General features: G+C 42.5%; 1 protein-coding gene across 1 annotated transcript in view; it reads right to left on the reverse strand.

The window, feature by feature from the left end:
• Positions 1 to 1524: 1524 nt before the first annotated feature.
• The window catches only part of SQOR (sulfide quinone oxidoreductase), a 47428-nt gene continuing 28421 nt past the window's right edge, over positions 1525 to 20531 (reverse strand). The window contains exons 5-10 of the mRNA XM_044283266.1: positions 15190 to 15384; positions 13859 to 14068; positions 12253 to 12436; positions 8315 to 8382; positions 3788 to 3966; positions 1525 to 2067 (exon numbers count right to left, since the gene is read on the reverse strand). Of these exons, the coding sequence (XP_044139201.1) occupies positions 2010 to 2067; positions 3788 to 3966; positions 8315 to 8382; positions 12253 to 12436; positions 13859 to 14068; positions 15190 to 15384 (894 nt within the window). The 3' untranslated portion in view covers positions 1525 to 2009. The remainder of the gene's footprint in view (positions 2068 to 3787; positions 3967 to 8314; positions 8383 to 12252; positions 12437 to 13858; positions 14069 to 15189; positions 15385 to 20531) is intronic.

Below are 20531 nucleotides of genomic sequence, written 5' to 3' on the forward strand. Positions count from 1 at the left end.
GTCCGTATGTCTCGGGAAGTCCGTGACAGATAGGTAACAATGCAATTATTCATCTTTCATTGATATAATAGAAAAAAAGTATTCTCAAAATCTGATGTTATGAACTGCTAAAAAATGTTGATGACAAAACTCTCCAACATCCTACAAAAATCAACCTCATAATTTGTTTGACGGTATCATGTAATGTTACTAAGACCAGCTGGAACGTGCTGTTAATGCTGCTTTTGGCCTCAAATGCCGGGTGATGTCAGGTCATACTTGGAGGAAAATGGGCACTGGTCATTTCCAAACACAGAACCTTAAGTGACCCCTTCACTTTGGCAATATATGTATACATGCTTATATAGAACCCAGTGATTTTGATTGAATTCATTAATAAAAAGAAAAATTATTGTAACAAAATACATACCATATTTTTGGGACTATAAGACGTGCTTTTTTAGCAAGAAAACAATCTTGCTAAAAAGTGTCTGTGTCTTATAGTCTACAATCAGGGTGGTCCAGCAGTGCCAGATCCCCTGAGTATTTTCCTAAAGGGGTTTTCCAACCCCTGAAATTACCCCCCCCCCCTCCTCCTATATGCCCAGGCTCCTCCCACACAATGTACTTACCTCACTCCGCGGTAACCGCCTCACCCCTGGTCCCCACACGGCCACATCTCACTGTCATGCAGATGAAAACATCCCGCTTTGGGGGGAGGGGATGTCAGCCAATAGCAGGCGGTGATGGGGCCGAGCCTCACTAGAGTCACCTGCGATGCTAAGGAGGCTCATTTCGTCAGTGCCTGCGATTGGCTGCCCTCCCCCCGATGCCGGAGCATATGGGGTGGGATAACCCCTTTAATGATCAGGCAGAGCGCCCATACAGTGCTTTGCTGGATCAATGAGAGAAGTATGCATCTGTACACAACTCTCTATTCCTGCCCGAAATCAATCTGTGTGATCCGTGCAGGCAGGAGAGGAGGCACAGTGATCAGGGAGAGGGCTAAAAACACAGCCCTCTCCATGCTGAAGGTCTCCCAGCTGCAGTGAAAGGAGTTGACAGCTCCAATTAACAGCAGCTGAAGGGCCTCTGATGATGTCACCAGTAGGAGGGGCCAGAAGAGTAAGTCAGCTGTGTAGTAAAGCTGTTTCTCAGGTGTGAATGCAGCAGGACTGTGTGTGTATAATGTGGGTGCGCTGCAGAGCTGTGTGTGTATATAATGTGTGTGCTGCAGAGCTGTGTGTGTGTATATATAATGTGGGTACTGCAGAGCTGTGTGTGTATATAATGTGGGTACTGCAGAGCTGTGTGTGTGTATATATAATGTGGGTACTGCAGAGCTGTGTGTGTATATAATGTGGGTACTGCAGAGCTGTGTGTGTATATAATGTGGGTACTGCAGAACTGTGTGTGTATATAATGTGGGTACTGCAGAGCTGTGTGTGTAGACTTGTATAATGTCAGAATTATGGAGAATAAAAGAAAAAATAATCTAGTAGACCAAGCATGGCGGGACAATACAGAGCAATGACAGGAGACACATTCACTTGGATATATTTAATGAGAAGACCAGATTCACCATTGCTGTTTGTTAAAATGGTCAGCAGATGACACACTATGATTAACAGGAGCTGACCAAATCCATTAACCCTCTCTATGCTAGACCTCGGATTTAGTGACCTTGATGCCTCCACTTCATTAAACCACCACGGAAGGTTGAATTAGTAGAATGTTTTTTTTTTGTTCTCTAAACCTGGGGTGCATCTTATAATTAGCTGCACCTTATAGTCCAAAAATACTGTAGTTACTGTATTAAAAATAAAATCTGTAATGTCATACGAAAATACCAAGAAGCTCATGTGATCGGAAATTTAAGGTTCTGCATGGTTGTACTTATAGCAATGAAAACAATCTTCTTAGGCAAGTCAGTGGAATAAAATACGGCCTTGTTTCTGAAATCACGAATCATACAGAGAATGGCAATATAAGCCTGTGTGAGCAGTAGATGCGTGGTTTGTAATACGTTCTTATTTAAAGCCAAGGTGCATTATTTTCCTAATAGGAGCTGGTCCGCCCCAATATCCCCTGTTAAAAAAATAAAAATAAATTAGAAATGTCAACTTTTGAAAATATTTCACAAATGCTTAGCCGTGTAAGATTTATTTTACAGTGTTTTTTTTTTTTTTTAATCAGAAATGCTGGTACAAAATTATAGTGTATTGATCCACACATAGCCATAAACTCTCATTTTTACAGAAGATAAAACTTGATCCTGAGATAAAGCTCCTCTAAGAATGGAATACAAGCAAGTAAAGGCTACTTTAACACTTGCGTGTTGTGCGGATCCATCATGGATGGATCCAGTCAGATAATACAACTGTCTGCATCCGTTCGGAACCTGTCAGCGGCAAAAGCCATCCCAAACCGCCCGCAGTACCTTCTGGTAGCTGGCAGTGAGTTTCAAATGATGATTTTCTTACTGCATTCTGCAGAAGTATGAAAAATAATCTTTTATCCTCCGTTCGCGCTATTTTCTAGTCAGGCTTGAAGTCAAGGTAACCGCTCCCCCTTCACTGCCCCTTCGCTGTGACTGACAGCGCTTATGCCAAACAGTCGGCTGTCAGTCACAGGAAAAGGGGCAGGGAAGGGGGCGCGGTTACCTTGACTTCAAGCCTGACTGGAAAATAGCGCAAACGGAGGATAAAAGATTATTTTTCATACTTCTGCCTCATCACAATGCAGTAAGAAAATCATCATTTGAAACTCACTGCCCTCTACTTGAAGGTACTGTTGGCGGTTTGGGATGGCTTTTGCCGCTGACAGGTTCCCTTTAACATAGCCAAGACGAACACCAATGAAAGTCAATGGAGGACGGATCCGTTTTCTATTGTGCTAGATTGTGTCCCCATTGACTTACATTGTGTGTCAGAATGGATCCGTTTGGCTCAGTTTCATCAGGCGGACACCAAAACGCTGCAGGCAGCGTTTTGGTGTCCGTCTCCAAAGCGGAATGGAGACTGAACGGAGGCAAAGTGATGCAATCTGAGCGGATCCTTTTCCATTCAGAATGCATTAGGGCAAAACTGATCTGTTTTGGACCGCTAGGGAGAGCCCTGAACAGATCTCACAAACGGAAAGCCAAAACGAGAGTGTGAAAGTAGACTAATCCACAAGATTTTGTGACCACGAATTAACAGTCACAAAAAAATCCAGCAGTGTTGGATTTTATGTGACTGTCACTTTTCGTGGCTATGGGTACTTTCACACTTCCGGCAGGACGGATGCGGCAGGCTGTTCACCCTGTCGGATCGGTCCTTCCTCTGTTTTGCTGGGGCGGCGCTCTGGCGCAGTACGGCAGTTCGCGGTCAGAGGCCGCTGGACTAAAAAGTCGGACATGCAGGACTTTTAGTCCGGCGGCCTTTCGCCGTGCACTGCCGTACTGCGCCGTCAATGGGGATGGAGCGGCGGTCCGGCGAAACAGTGGAAGGACGGATTCGACAGGGTGAACAGCCTGCCGGATCCATCCTGCCGCAATTGTGAAAGTACCCTAAGGTGGCTATGTAGCATCAGCCTAAATTTACTATGAGGTTATATAAAATATAAATTGCATTCTCAGAAGAGATTAAGGCTGGGTTTCCATATAGCGGCTGCAAGCTAGGTAAAACCCCAACCAACCGCAGCTGCAGCGGCTGCGCTAATTTGAGATATTACTTTTAAATTTGTCTGACCATTGTGGTTGTGGCCACAAGCATCAGCCACATCACAACTACTATGTGAAAACGCAGACGACTAAGAAATCACTTACTTGAGAAGCATATTCCAGTACAGGAAGGGCATCATGTCTGCCTTCATATGGTACATGGTTCTTCTCTCTTTACCCTGGTCAATAGGAAAAGTCTCTAGAGGCTGGGCACTGTAGTCAAATTCTGCCAAGATCACTTTTCGGTAGCCAGTTACCAGTGGACATGAAGTGTATCCATCATACTGCAAGCAGAGGAACATTAAACATGTGGTCAGGAAAGTCTCTAAATGATTAACGTTAACTACAATGCAATATGACACCAACATAAAACAATCGATGTCTATTAACTTTGTAACAGGAAGACCTTATCAGTCTTGTTCCATGCAAGACATATCACACATTTAACACAATGGACGCAAGACAATGATCCTTGATGACATGCACTTTATGTATACTGGGTAGTGAAAGGGTTTTCCGGGAGTACAATATTTGATGGCTTGAGAAAGGCTTAATAAGCCAAAATGTTGCCTGTTCTTGTACCAATGGGTACCTAATAAAGGATGCAAGGAGAAGATGCTGGATCCATATTCTTTTATTCAGCTAATTTGGTGATGAGCCTGTCCGCTAGAAGCTGTGCATCTTGGAGTGAGGATCGGGCGCTGGTGCTTCAAATGTATTCTTATTTTTATCTATCCTTAGGATAGGTTAGTAATATCAGATAGGTGTGGGTCCGACTCCTGGCCGATCAGCTGTTCAAAGAGGCTACGGTGATCCAGTGAACACTGCAGCCTCTTCCTAGGCAAGTAACATGGCGTCCATCAGTCACATGGGCTATATGCAGCTCAGTCCCATTCAAGTGGATGCGTGTACACCGTTCTTGGTATGCTGTGAGGACGCTGCAATACTGTGTCCCACAGCTGATTAGTCATCAATATCAGATTGGTGAGGATCCCAGGAGTCAGACTCACTGATCTGATACTGATGACCTATCCTGATGATAGGTCATCAATACTGTACCATTAACAACAGCTGCTGCACATGTATAGCGCTGTTATAATACAGGCCATGTAACTGAGCCCATGCCATCAATAGGACCTGTTAGCTATATACTATGTTACAGTTGACAAAGGAAATAACCCCAAAACCCCCGCAACACAATCATCCGGTGCCGATATGTTGCTATGACAGGCAAAAGCCTAACAATGACATTACATTCCATTGACAGGCACAATACACTGCAATACAGAAGTATAACAGTGTATTATATGAGTGATCAGAAGTATGCAGGTTCAAGTCCTCTAGTGGGACAAAACCAGATAAAGAAAGAAAAGTACAAAACCCCCTTTTCCCCAATTAAAATGCTTTATGTAAAAAAAAAAAAAGACACAATCGATATTGCTGAATCTGTAATGACCCAAACTAAAAATTATCACATTATTTTACCTGCACAGTGAGCGATGAAAACAAAATAAATAATAAAACAAATCTTTTAGGATTTATTTTATTTACCCCATACAAAATACCAAAATAGTACCAATGAAGACATCAATTCATAATTAAAAAAACAAGCCCATTGTCACATGCTGGGGGTCAAAGGCAGACCTCAGGGACGTCATAAGAGCAGGACACGGCAAGCAGACCAAGGATACAGACGCACCCACAGGCGCACTACACGAAACAGCGGGTGTGCACCCACTGTGCCACTTACTGGCAATACTCTGGAGGGGCTTAACTAAGCAAATAGCTTGTATTCACTAGAGCCTCAGATGGTGAGGATAGGCTTGAGCCAGTAAGGTAGTTGCCAGGGGCTACTCCAGAGCAAACCCAGAGTCAGTGGCAGGTGGTCCAGACAGACCAGGAGGTACCTGAAATAGGTACCAGCAAGAAGCATAAACAGACAGCACAGACAGAGACGTAACCAGGAGCAACAGAATACACAGAGAACCACAAATCAGAGATACAAGGCACAGAACAGGCTAGAGCAGAGACAGAAGCAGTTACCTGCGCCGCAAGCAATAGATGCTAAGCAGCCCCAGGCAGAGCTGCACAGAACAGAGAATGGGCAATCCCTCTCCAGGGACCACAGGAACCCTTCTTCCGAAGGAAGACATAGGACAGACATGAACAGAACAGAGACAGAAGCCAAAGGCACAACAGGACAGACATGGAAGAGGATACATCGGAAGCAGTTAAGCACTGCCAGGCTCTCAGATGCAGTTACGCACTGCTAGGCGATACACGAAACAGAACAGGATAACAGACCATAACATGATGCCTCAGACAGGGCAGGTAAAGATCAGAACATGACATATGATGCAAAAACAGGTGACACCACGCAGAAGGGTAGATGGAAAACCCCCAGGAACAGAAGCCAGGTGCTGCACCTAGCAGCCACAGACAGGACTCAGGACAGACTGACAAAGACTCACCCCCAAAACCACAGCTCACAGGTCTACAGGTCCTTCTAAAAAAAATTAGCATACTGTGATAAAGTTCATTATTTTCTGTAATGTACTGATAAACATTAGACTTTCATATATTTTAGATTCATTACACACCAACTGAAGTAGTTCAAGCCTTTTATTGTTTTAATATTGATGATTTTGGCATACAGCTCATGAAAACACAAAATTCCTATCTCAAAAAATTAGCATATCATGTAAAGGTTCTCTAAACGAGCTATTAACCTAATCATCTGAATCAACTAATTAACTCTAAACACCTGCAAAAGATTCCTGAGGCTTTTAAAAACTCCCAGCCTGGTTCATTACTCAAAACCGCAATCATGGGTAAGACTGCCGACCTGACTGCTGTCCAGAAGGCCATCATTGACACCCTCAAGCAAGAGGGTAAGACACAGAAAGAAATTTCTGAACGAATAGGCTGTTCCCAGAGTGCTGTATCAAGGCACCTCAGTGGGAAGTCTGTGGGAAGGAAAAAGTGTGGCAGAAAACGCTGCACAACGAGAAGAGGTGACCGGACCCTGAGGAAGATTGTGGAGAAGGACCGATTCCAGACCTTGGGGGACCTGCGGAAGCAGTGGACTGAGTCTGGAGTAGAAACATCCAGAGCCACCGTGTACAGGCGTGTGCAGGAAATGGGCTACAGGTGCCGCATTCCCCAGGTCAAGCCACTTTTGAACCAGAAACAGCGGCAGAAGCGCCTGACCTGGGCTACAGAGAAGCAGCACTGGACTGTTGCATGTCATTCGGAAATCAAGGTGCCAGAGTCTGGAGGAAGTCTGGGGAGAGGGAAATGCCAAAATGCCTGAAGTCCAGTGTCAAGTACCCACAGTCAGTGATGGTCTGGGGTGCCATGTTAGCTGCTGGTGTTGGTCCACTGTGTTTTATCAAGGGCAGGGTCAATGCAGCTAGCTATCAGGAGATTTTGGAGCACTTCATGCTTCCATCTGCTGAAAAGCTTTATGGAGATGAAGATTTCATTTTTCAGCACGACCTGGCACCTGCTCACAGTGCCAAAACCACTGGTAAATGGTTTACTGACCATGGTATTACTGTGCTCAATTGGCCTGCCAACTCTCCTAACCTGAACCCCATAGAGAATCTGTGGGATATTGGGAAGAGAAAGTTGAGAGACGCAAGACCCAACACTCTGGATGAGCTTAAGGCCGCTATCGAAGCATCCTGGGCCTCCATAACACCTCAGCAGTGCCACAGGCTGATTGCCTCCATGCCACGCCGCATTGAAGCAGTCATTTCTGCAAAAGGATTCCTGACCAAGTATTGAGTGCATAACTGAACATAATTATTTGAAGGTTGACTTTTTTTGTATTAAAAACACTTTTCTTTTATTGGTCAGATGAAATATGCTAATTTTTTGAGATAGGAAATTTGTGTTTTCATGAGCTGTATGCCAAAATCATCAATATTAAAACAATAAAAGGCTTGAACTACTTCAGTTGGTGTGTAATGAATCTAAAATATATGAAAGTCTAATGTTTATCAGTACATTACAGAAAATAATGAACTTTATCACAATATGCTAATTTTTTTAGAAGGACCTGTATATAGCTGGGAAACGAGGCACCTGGAAAGCCACACTCAGGCACAACAGACAGGAATAGTTAACCCCATCAGAAATGGAGCTCAGAACAACAGGAAACACAGGTAGAGAAACGGGCATTGCCCCTGGCAATCGGCATTCACAGAAACACCCGCAGCCAGTACGCCAGAGCACAACCCGGCACCACAGACAATAAGAAGCATCACGAGGAAAACAACCTCCCGTGACACAGCAGAGATGGGGAGAGCAACATACACAGGCGGATCACAACAGACCCCGCAGCCAGCACGCAGCCCCTAGCAACCAACCTGCACAGGAGGCAGCCTGCAGCCAGTACGCAAGGGCGCATGCAGCCAGCCTACACAGACAACTGTAACCGTGAACCGCACTGTGACACCCATACGCAGCTCTGTTGATGGAAAAATAAAACAAAGTGATGGTCCTCAGAATATGTGACAGAAAATATGTGCAAAACACTGAACACCCTAAAATGAAATTCAAAGAATGAAACCCCAAAAATGTAGAACCTCTGAAGAGGTTATAAGTAACTATATAAAGTATACAAACCTTGGATGATGGATTCTGGCCTTTCATGATCATAGAAATTGTTCTGTCCAGAACCGCTGACTGGGCAGCTGGAAATACAAATAAAGTTTATTAGATCTTTAAACATATTGGGCCAGATTTATCATGACTCTGAAAGCTCACTCCACTTAACATATGGCTGAAGTCAGTTTTAGCCAAGTCAGATTTATGATCGGCCCTTTAAGACTGTAATAAATGTGGTTTGACGGTAGCAGTTTATCCGTCAGTAAGCAGCTTTACAAAAGTCGCACATCTTTATGAAAAAGTCGCACGTCTTTACGAAAAAGTCGCATGTTCTATTAAAAAGTCTCATAAGATAAGCATGGTCGACTTTTTTGCGACTTTTTAAATAGTCGCAATAGTAATTCTGTCTAGAGATTCATTTACATAAGAAAACACGCCCACTTTCAGAAAACTGGAAAGCATAGTGCAGAGCAGAAAAAAGTCGCAAGTTTTTGTGCAGTTTTAGTGATTGCGCAAAAATTTGCGACTTTTTCACTCCATTATTCTGACTTGAGCTAATGATAAATCTGGCCCATTGACTGTAGAAACCAAAAGAGTGTCCCGTAGTTTTTTTCTGCTGTATAGCATAGGTCCACACCACTATTACATACACAGGTATCCCACAAAAACATATAGCACAGAACTTCAGAGGCCACGGATTACTCAAAAGAGTGTCCTTTAGGTCTTCATCAGAATGGAACAGAATAAAGCAGTCTGCCTTTTGGAAGCCACCCAACCAAAGTTTTCCCATTGTATATCATAGGGTATGAAGGTGGTAATGTGTATCACTCCACCTGACCAGGCAGTACGGTGGCTCTGGTTAGCACTGGTGTCCTGCAGCGCTGGGTTCCCGAGTTTCAAATCTCATCAGGGGACAACATCTGCATGGAGTTTATATGTTCTCCCTCTGTTTGTGTGGGTTTCCTCCAGGTACTCCGGTTTCCTCCCACACTCCCAAAATATACAAATAGGCAAAATGGCGTCCTATGAAATTAACCTTAGTCTGTTTCCTTCCCGGCAATCTGCTTCATCTGTGCATCTAATATGAACTTTAGGCTACGGCTAGAGAGGGCAGTACACATTAGTCAAGTCCATCAAACCTGACAATTTCAATCAAAACTGGGTTTTGGTTTGTCAGGTGAAATTTAACAGCCATCGTTTTAGCCGACCGCATGATAGTCAGCCGCAAGATCATTCTAAGAGAGATTGTTCATGGATGAAAGATCTTCCTTTGAAGAAATGTTCCTAGAAAGATTTTTTTTCCATCGGCTGGCTTCTTTTAAGGCTGCTTTCACACTGGCATTTTGGCTTTCCGTTTGTGAGATCTGTTCAGGGCTCTCACTAGCGGTCCAAAACGGATCAGTTTTGCCCTAATGCATTCTGAATGGATAAGGATCGGCTCAGAATGCATCAGTTTGCCTCCGATCAGTCTCCATTCCGCTTTGGAGGCGGACACCAAAACGCTGCTTGCAGCGTTTTGGTGTCCGTCTGACAAAACTGAGCCAAACGGATCCGTCCTGACACACAATGTAAGTCAATGGGGACTGTTTTCTATGACACATTCTGGCAAAATAGAAAACGGATCCGTCCTCCTTTGACTTTCAATGGTGTTCAAGACGGATCAGTTTTGGCTATGTTACAGATAATACAAACAGATCCATTCTGAACGGATGCAAACGGTTGTATTATCTGATCGGATCCGTCTGTGGAGGTCCATGACGGATCCGCACCAAACGCGAGTGTGAAAGTAGCCTAAGTTGTATGGTGCCAGTTTGAACACTCGAACACCTGTAAGGGCCTATCTGACTGCCCAATTTTCAGGCCAATTATCTGGAACAGTGGTTCATAGGAATGCTCCCCCTATGTGTTTGATCTGGATCTATTAAAAGGGAAAGTACACTAATGGGGAGAACCAGAGGAATAGGCTAAATGACAAATTCGAACAAAGCAAAAAAATAAAAAATCAGAATGTCTTGTCTACTATCTCATGAGAAGGAATCTCTGATCAGGACATTTCGAGGCTAACGGAGGTCAACATTCAATATCCTTACGTGACCTTCACAAGATGCCACAATAAATACAAACATCCCTCTAAACAGGGAACATGAGATACTGGGCTTGTAATCAGGAATAGCTAGCACCGTGCATAAATGTGACCTTAATGAAGCCTGCGGGCTTCTGTCTGTAAACTGCAAGTATCTATTTATATATATGTCACTGTTGTAAAAGGCAGGCAAGTATTAGGCTCATCAAATGCAATATAACATTTGAAATCAACCAAAATCATTCCATTCAATATTTAATTGGCATCCATAAGATGTTCAAATAACATCCATATAGTCCATACTTTTTGTACCCTAGAAAGTACAAGCATACAAAAGAGATGGCTTCAGTCATGTGATATGTGCATGCAGAGTGCAGATAAGCCGTATTACCCGTGAAGTGGTGGTGTGTCGGCTTACATACAGCAGCTGTTACAATACTGACCATCTAGGCTCATCCTTGTCGTGTACGGAGTTACACATTGCATGTGAAAGTAGTCCACATCAATTTAATATCAGATCATTGCATAATATCGAACACGCAGTAATAAAGCAGAAGCTGAGAAGTCAAAACAGTGATTAGTTGCCTATGATCGAGCTTCTGATGATTATGAATAACTGTCCTGTTAGCAAACACCACAAGGACATTCTTCTTGAGCAAGGTTAATTTATGTTTTACTGAACATAAATAGATTTAAAGGGATTGTACAGGAACAGAAAAACATGGCTGCTTCTATTCGGAACAGCACCACATCTGTCCAACAGTTGGGTCTGGTATTGCTGCTGAGCTCCATATGCCACCTGGACAGAGATGTGGCACTGATTCTGGAAGAAAGCTGCCATGTTTTTCTATCCTATGTGAACCCTCTAAGCTACACTACCCCATACTTGGTGTTTTCTGATTTATTTTATTTTGTGTTGGTTTTAACTTTGGCATCACTAGGACACAATCTGCGACTGCATCTTACCTAAAGGTGGCCAATGGCCATGCATGTTAGTAGAGAACGCGTGAATATACCGATTTCAGTGGGGTCATAATGTCTGGCAGTGGCTTAAGGTGGCCATGTACCGTTAATTACTGTCAGCCAAACGAAAGCCAATCCTCCCAACTCCTCAGTGGGAAGGGGTGTAAACCACTGCCAGAAACCTCTAGTTTCGGCTAACCTCCCTTGTGAACATAAAGAGTGGGCGCTGAAATGTAATATGCCCGAACGTTCTTTGCCCAGACATCATATATCAAGGAGAGTCAGGAGGGCCATGTACATATAAGATTGGCAGTTTCAACCCACTTGGATCCTATGTGTATGGGCACCCTAACGCTCCTCTCTCCATTGAGACACATGGACACTGCCAAGCTGAGTATGTATGTGAATGGGAGGGGTTAGTCAAAAGGAATAGGCATCGGCTGGATGAGCGTCAGTCTGGCCAGCTTAGTTTGGAGCAGTCAACGGTAGTAAAAGGTGAGGTAGTCTGAAGTGCATATTTTGCCTCGCCAAGATGCTTTACACTGCAGCTCTGTGTACCCAGCACAAGCTCACTATTAAGTGGACATTGATATGATTTCATATATAATGATTGCATATGATGATGAACTAAAACCCCAAGTAAAATAGAAAAGACTATCAGGTAACTGCCAAATGAGCCTTAGCTCATAAAGGGGAGACTGAAGTATCTTGTTAAGTAGCCCAAAAAATGTAAAGTCTGTAAATATGAACAGTTAAGAAGATACTGGTCCTTGTGCCCGGTACCTGGAATGATCTCTAGATGTCACCAAGGAATACTTGCAAAGCAAATAATATTAGACAAAAAGATGTATAGCTGACCGATAACTGTAAGATCTTTAATATAAGTGACACTGAGAATGCATTTTCTTACCTATGGCAGCTGCCGTTTTTGATGTTGGAAGGTTTGTACAGTCTCCAATGCCAAATACATTGGGGTACTTCTTATGCTGTAATGTCTCCTTGTCTACATCCACCCAGCCAGCTGCATCAGCCACAGCACTGTTTACTAGCACATCTGGTGGTCCCATTGGAGGGGTCACATGAAGCATTTCATACTGTAAGAATACAAAGTCAATAACAATGCGTAAAATAGAAGGTAGTTTTTTTTTTTGCCAAAAATAAAATAAAAATCTTTGCACCATCTTAAATATTTTAAATTTTAAAACCAATAATTATGTCTTCATAAGGTGAAATGAGCATCATCAGGCTATATTTAAGAATGTAGTGTAAAAAGAGAATCTCATCTAACATCATCTTCTGATACGTTATGAAGACATGTTACAAGGTGACTGGAGTACCCAGTTTCAGAATGAAGGGGTGATTTGTAGAAACCTTTGGCACTGCTCACACATTTTCATTGATGCCTGAGCTATGAGCATGTACTGTGCTGGAGATGTTTAATCTCTCAAATGTACAAGTAGCAGCAAAAAGGTTTTACAGTCCCTTTATTTTGGAAACTGTTCTTGTTTTATAAGGAGGGTCTTTTACTTTTGCAATTCCAACAAAGTTGGGACAATGTGTAAAATGTAAATAAAAATAGAATGGTATGAAAATCCATTACGGAAGCGCTAACTAGTATGCAGTAGGTGAGGGGAGCGGGGTGTGAGGCACTGCGAGCACTGCCAGTACTCACCCTCCCTGGCTATCCTCCCTTGGGCGGCGCAGGCTCATAAAAGACTATGGGGTGTGACTGCAGGGGAGACTGCCAGACCTGAAAAGTAGAGGCTGAACAGGAGAGGTAAGTGAATTTATTTTAAGGTCTGATCTGAGGTCTGATACAGGGGTCTGACATGGAGGTCTGAGCTAATGTCCTGATATGGATGTCTGATGTGGGGATCTCATGTAAGGAAGTGATATGGGGATCTCATGTGAGGAACTGATATGGATGTCTGATGTGAGGATCTGATATGGTGGTCTAATCTGAGCATCTCATATGGGGGTCTGATCTAAGCATCTTATATAAGGGGGTACTTCCCACCTTTTATGCAAATTAACATAAAAGAGTCATATCTTACTTGTGTGACCAGAGAAGAGTCATATTTTCAAGCTCTGACTCATCTCAGCTTAATTTGCATATGTATCAAATCGTTTTTTTTACCCAATAAAAGCACACAGAGCTATAGGGACTAGATATTCCGGATGTGCTAGCGGCCATCTAGCAACCCATGTCCTCAGCTCTGTACCCATAATTCAGGTGACAGGTTCCCTTTAAGGTCTCTAATGAAAATGTATTTTTCTTATTTCTTCCTCTAAAACCTGAGCTGTGCCTTATCATCAGGGAAAAATATGGTAAGTTTTTTTTTCCATGAATTGGTAAAATGTCTCACTTTCAATATCTGATATGTGTTCTATGATTTAATGTGAATAAAATATGGGTTCTTATTTACATTGTATACAGCCTCCCAACTATTGGGGTTGTAGTATACATTTTATTGATACATAAAACTGAAGAGTTTAGTCACACTGCTCTGTTTTACCTGGTACACTTTGGTCTCTCCAGGGTTATCCAGGTTCTCGAATATGGCTTCTTGTTTGTCTGCCCGCACCTCAATAAGGTTGTGTTTAAAGTTGACCTGAATATCTCGCTCCTTGATTATCTGTAGCAATGCATCTGCATACTTCTTCACTCCAAAGATGACTCCCAAAGAGGTGTTAAAAATGAAGTTGGCATCAGATCGTTTTCCTGTCTATTTGTGCAAAATAAGAAAGAAACTATAAGGCTGTTTCTCATGAACGGCATGGGGAAAATGGGCTGTCTGTCGGCTGGATCTCCTGGGTCGACCACGCTACCCCAACCCAAACTAACTGCATCATAGCAGTTAATTCATGTCTTAAGGGGATATGAACTGACTGCATTATAAAACAATATGATACAGTCAGTTCAGGTCAGGAAAGAGCTGTCCACCTGGGGGATCCAGCCGACACCTGGTCCGTTTTTCCCAGGGTGATCATGTTCGTGCGAAACAGACCTAGGCATGGGTTCACATATGGCAGATGTGCTGCAGATTTGCCCTTCTGGATTTTCATGTGCAAATAAGCAGCTTTGTACTTCCACATACTGCGTAAAACATCTGCAGTGGTAGGGATCTGAAATCTGCAGCCTATTACTTTGAGCTGCAGATATCCACTGCAGAGGATTTTGCCCTTTGCAATGGGAGACACAGACATTTCTACACCAAAAACCACATGTAATTGATGATATTTTGTTGGAGATCTGTGGCAAAAATCAGCAACTGGCTTTTTCAGTGTATTTTACATCCCATATGGATGTAACCTTAAAGTGAAGCCATTCGTTGGCAATTTTTAGTTAATGAGATCCAGTCACTTGACCATCCTTCGACAGTCATCAAACAGTTTGGTGGCAGGCACATCCACAAGAATCATTCAGAGGTGAAAAGCAGCTGCTCTGACTCCAGTTGGGACCAAGAAACTGTAAAATGGAGCATAGTGGCTCAAAGTAAGTGACCTTGGGCCCCGAGAGATGCAGGACATTCATACGACACCTAGAAATCACCAGCTGCAGTAGGGAGAACAAGAAGTACCCCTTTTATGATTAGCCATCAATCATTATACAATGAGCTTCAATTTTCAGCTGAGACAAAAATAATAATAAAAAAAAAATCCATGGCTGGTCATTTGCACAAAAAAAACGAGATAAGCAAGAGGAATCGGTGAATACGGTGGACATGATCTCATGTTTATCTCTGAAGTAGTTAGGATAAGGCGTAGAAAATATAAATGTTCCGTTCAGATCCCAGAAAACTTAATTAAACACAGTATTGACATTAAATGTTTGTAGTGCGCTTACTTTTCTGAGATACTCCTCGGATAAATACATGATTTTCTGCGGGGCGCCTGCACATTTCACTGGCGTGTTTGGGAAGGTGAATATGGCATTGCCCTTCTTAAAATCATGCAAAGCTTTCCAGGTTTTCTCCACAGTTTTTACAGAGTAATTGGAGCCGATTTTGGGATAGTTAAATCCTTCTGGAAGTCCTTTCACCTTTATAAACAGAACAAAGAATAACAATTGAGTGCAAAACCGAAAATATACAATAGATAAAAAGAGAGATTACCGGCATGCCAAAAGCTAACAGCTGAACTAAGCACCCAGAATCCAAACAGTCCTGCCGCTGTTCAGCTGGCTGCAGGGCCATTGATTTTTCATATAAACGTTGGCTGCCACAGGTGGGCATGGACCATTTATTTTTACACTTTCTAGCACAAACAAAAAAAGTGCACTTGTCACAACATGCCAGGGAAACAACACGCAAGCTTTCCACTGTGGTTTCCTGGCCATATGTATAAATGTACGAATATATTCATGCACATAACACACTATCAATGCAATTTTAATATTCATATTTATATTTTTTTATATACCGCATCTATTTTTGTAGCATTTGATATATATATTGTCTTATGAATTGTCTTTTATACCTTATAAGCATTTTATACCTTATACACGTCTATATTTTCTTTTATTAATGAAGGTCACATTATTCAAATAGATTTTTTTATTATATTTATTACTTATTGGTTTACATTAAATAATATTTAATTACTATAATCTATACCATTTTGTTCTTTGGGGAGGCTTCCTCTCTGTTTACCCAGAAAATTAGTCAGGGGACATGTGACGTGATCTTGTGAGACTGCAGGCATTTACCTCAGAAATGTTTTTGGTCATGGAGTAAGATGCCTGCTCCATAGCATTGTCTCTGTTTATGGGGATATTGGGGGGATGCCCAGTGCTACCCAATTTAAAAAATACATTGCTTTCTCTTCCTGATCTTCCTACTCATTTAAGGAGGAACTTACTATTAAAAGCAAAAAAGGGTAGCTGTGGAATGCTGTGCCCCGAACTTCCCTCAGTCTGATTCTGAAGGAGGAATGTTTTTGCCCAGTTTTCTTGTTTGAGGTTAAAAAAAAGAAAAGAAAAGGGTAGATAAAGCAGTATTCCACAATATTAATATGACTCTTACAGTTGACCAGAGGGCTTGTTTGAGACAAAATACCCTTGTTACCAGCCATCACAATTAGGCGTTTTCTGCACCATCTGCCACAGTTCATGGTTTCCCTGAATCCCTTCAGGAAGTGGACTGGGATTCTGGTAGCTTGTCCTTCCACCTCATCAAAAAGGGGACATTGGAGCATTCTGAAAATGCAGAGGGCTGATCTAGCTAAACTTTTTACAATAAGATGGACAATTTCTGCTTTGTCTTAAGTCAGGGACCTTGCCCAACTTGCATTCCACTCTACCTTAGTCAAAGAGGACAAGCTGGTATTAACATTTTTGTGTATTGGATAAGGACCCATTCATTTCAATGGGGCCACAAACCATGCGGACAACACAACGGGTGCTGTCCGCATCCATATGTCCTTCCCAGGGCCCCGCAAAAAAAATAGATTATGTCCTAGTCTTGTCCATTTTGCCGGCAAGAATCGGCATCTAACAAAGGGCGAGACATGCTGATCCTGCAAAATGCACACCGCCGGTATCTGTGTTTTGCGGTTCTTCAGTACCCCACAATGACAAAGTGAAAATGGAAATTTAGATTTTTTTTTAAGTGTATTAAAAAGAAAAAAACTTACATTTTGCATAGACATAAGGGTGAACACTAGCGTTAGGGATTCTGTTATGGCTTTCTGTTATAACATGGTTCCTGCCCATAGACTTGTATTATGACAGAATGCAAAACGGAAGCCTTTAAAAGGCATTCCGTTTGCTCTCCGTCCTAATAGAAGTCTATGGGAATCAAAACGCATCCATCTGGGTCCCGTTATGCAAGACGTAAAACAAAGTCTGTCGACAAGACTTTATTTTCCGTCTTGCATAACAGGACCAGATCAGTTATGCTTTCCCATAGACTTCTATTAGGACGGAGAGCAAACGGAATGCCTTTTAAAGGCTTCCGTTTTGCATTCTGTCTGGGCATTCCGTTATTTTTTGTTATAACCATGTTATAACGGAAAGTCATAACGGAATCCCTAACGCTAGTGTGAACCCACCCTTATTCAGACATTTTGCTATTACACTTGAAATTTTAAATTTAGCTCTGGGGCCTCCAATTTCTCTTGATCATCTTTGAGATATTTCTACACCTTGATCTGACTCTACCTGTGGTAAATTCAGTTGATTGGACAAGATTGGGAACAACATCCCCCAGTTTATCTAAATTCTCACAGCTGACAATGCATATCAGAGCAAAAACTAAGACAAGAGGAGATAAGAACCGCCTGTAGAGCTCAGAGACAGGATTGTGTGGAGGCACAGATCTGGAGAAGGGTATAAAAAATGTATGCTGCACTGAAAGTTCCCAAGAGCACAATGTTTTTTTTAATTTTTTATATTAATACATTTTAAATGCCTTTAATATTTCATAATGGCTTATTTTGTCTAGAGGGTGATCAGCGAAGAAATGAAAATGGTCGCTGTCAGATTCCTTCACATAGATTCCATCCTAATGGCAGCAGGATGGCCTGAGTTAAAATGCAGAGAGAAGGAGCTGTATGGATGCTCCGTTCTCTGCTTTATCAGCCCTGTAAAACACAAAAGGGCCAGACACATGCTATGAAGTGTTTGCTAATGACAGACCTCCCCATGTGTGTCTGGCCCTTTATTCCAGTAATTACGGATGAGAGAAGAGCTCCGAGGCAGGCACAGATGACAGCTGTGATGTATAAATGATATAGCGTTTTACAAGGCTGATAAAGCAGAGGAGCTTCCATGCAGCTTCTGCTCTTTATTCTACCTTAGACCGTCCTGCTGTCATTATGGACTCCATGTGAAGGATTCTGACAGGGGCGATTTTAATTTCTCTACTGATCAGCCCCTAGACAAAAAGAGCCATTATAAATTATTAAAGGCATTTAGGGGGTACTATCTCTCCTTTGGGAGAGAATGCCTTAATCGGCGTGAGGAGACTTCTAGGCCATTCATGCTCCTCCAGAATTCTAGGAAGGAAGGGATGCAAATGAGCTCTTAACAAGCTCTGCCTCTAATGCCACCAGATGTAAGGCAGCTATCCTCTAAGTCAATGTTCAGCTCTTTAAATAAGCCTTGAGACTTGACTCGGATATTAAATAAGCCAGCACCTCATCTGCAGACTGTTTCAGGGTGATTGCCCCTAATCAGTGCAGAGCAGAGAGTACTTATTAGAGTGGCTTATTTAAAATAATTTGCAAAGATTTATATCATTCTGTTTTACTTTCATTATGGGGTACTGGGTGCAGATTGATTTAGCACAAGGACGCACCATAACAAAATGTGAAAAAAAGTGAAGACTTTCCTACGGCACTGTATATTTCTCATACTGGTGGTGGACTTAAAACATGCTTTCCACAGTATTTCAATTGTATCAAAACACAGAAGACTGCTACAATTCAGATGGAGAGGCAGATCTCTTGCGCGATGAAGGTGTTAATTACACAACTCAAGTTGTCAGGGGTTTCCTGTATAATTTATTTAGAAGATCTGGTGTTTAATCTAGACAGGGAAATCTGGTGTTTAATCTAGACAGGGAAATCTGGTGTTTAATCTAGACAGGGAAATCCTGTTTGGTCAGAGAAACAGGATTCTACAGTTGTTCACAGGGTTTCATATAAATGTCACAATGTCTGTTGTCATTCATACTCCATGCCAACAGGCAATGGTGCACATGGTCTGGCTTGTCAAAAAAGCTTCCAACACAGGCCTGAAACGTTGCATATACAGGTCCTTCTAAAAAAATTAGCATATTGTGATAAAGTTCATTATTTTCTGTAATGTACTGATCAACATTAGACTTTCATATATTTTAGATTCATTACACACCAACTGAAGTAGTTCAAGCCTTTTATTGTTTTAATATTGATGATTTTGGCATACAGCTCATGAAAACCCCAAATTCCTATCTCTAAAAATTAGCATATCATGAAAAGGTTCTCTAAACGAGCTATTAACCCAATCATCTGAATCAACTAATTAACTCTAAACACCTGCAAAAGATTCCTGAGGCTTTTAAAAACTCCCAGCCTGGTTCATTACTCAAAACCGCAATCATGGGTAAGACTGCCGACCTGACTGCTGTCCAGAAGGCCATCATTGACACCCTCAAGCAAGAGGGTAAGACACAGAAAGAAATTTCTGAACAAATAGGCTGTTCCCAGAGTGCTGTATCAAGGCACCTCAGTGGGAAGTCTGTGGGAAGGAAAAAGTGTGGCAGAAAACGCTGCACAACGAGAAGAGGTGACCGAACCCTGAGGAAGATTGTGGAGAAGGACCGATTCCAGACCTCGGGGGACCTGCGGAAGCAGTGGACTGAGTCTGGAGTAGAAACATCCAGAGCCACCGTGTACAGGCGTGTGCAGGAAATGGGCTACAGGTGCCGCATTCCCCAGGTCAAGCCACTTTTGAACCAGAAACAGCGGCAGAAGCGCCTGACCTGGGCTACAGAGAAGCAGCACTGGACTGTTGCATGTCATTCGGAAATCAAGGTGCCAGAGTCTGGAGGAAGACTGGGGAGAGGGAAATGCCAAAATGCCTGAAGTCCAGTGTCAAGTACCCACAGTCAGTGATGGTCTGGGGTGCCATGTCAGCTGCTGGTGTTGGTCCACTGTGTTTTATCAAGGGCAGGGTCAATGCAGCTAGCTATCAGGAGATTTTGGAGCACTTCATGCTTCCATCTGCTGAAAAGCTTTATGGAGATAAAGATTTAATTTTTCAGCACGACCTGGCACCTGCTCACAGTGCCAAAACCACTGGTAAATGGTTTACTGACCATGGTATTACTGTGCTCAATTGGCCTGCCAACTCTCCTGACCTGAACCCCATAGAGAATCTGTGGGATATTGGGAAGAGAAAGTTGAGAGACGCAAGACCCAACACTCTGGATGAGCTTAAGGCCGCTATCAAAGCATCCTGGGCCTCCATAACACCTCAGCAGTGCCACAGGCTGATTGCCTCCATGCCACGCCGCATTGAAGCAGTCATTTCTGCAAAAGAATTCCCGACCAAGTATTGAGTGCATAACTGAACATAATTATTTGAAGGTTGACTTTTTTTGTATTAAAAACACTTTTCTTTTATTGGTCGGATGAAATATGCTAATTTTTTGAGATAGGAAATTTGGGTTTTCATGAGCTGTATGCCAAAATCATCAATATTAA

The sequence above is a fragment of the Bufo gargarizans genome, chromosome 2, assembly GCF_014858855.1.
Source record: "Bufo gargarizans isolate SCDJY-AF-19 chromosome 2, ASM1485885v1, whole genome shotgun sequence".
Classification (NCBI taxonomy): domain Eukaryota; kingdom Metazoa; phylum Chordata; class Amphibia; order Anura; family Bufonidae; genus Bufo; species Bufo gargarizans.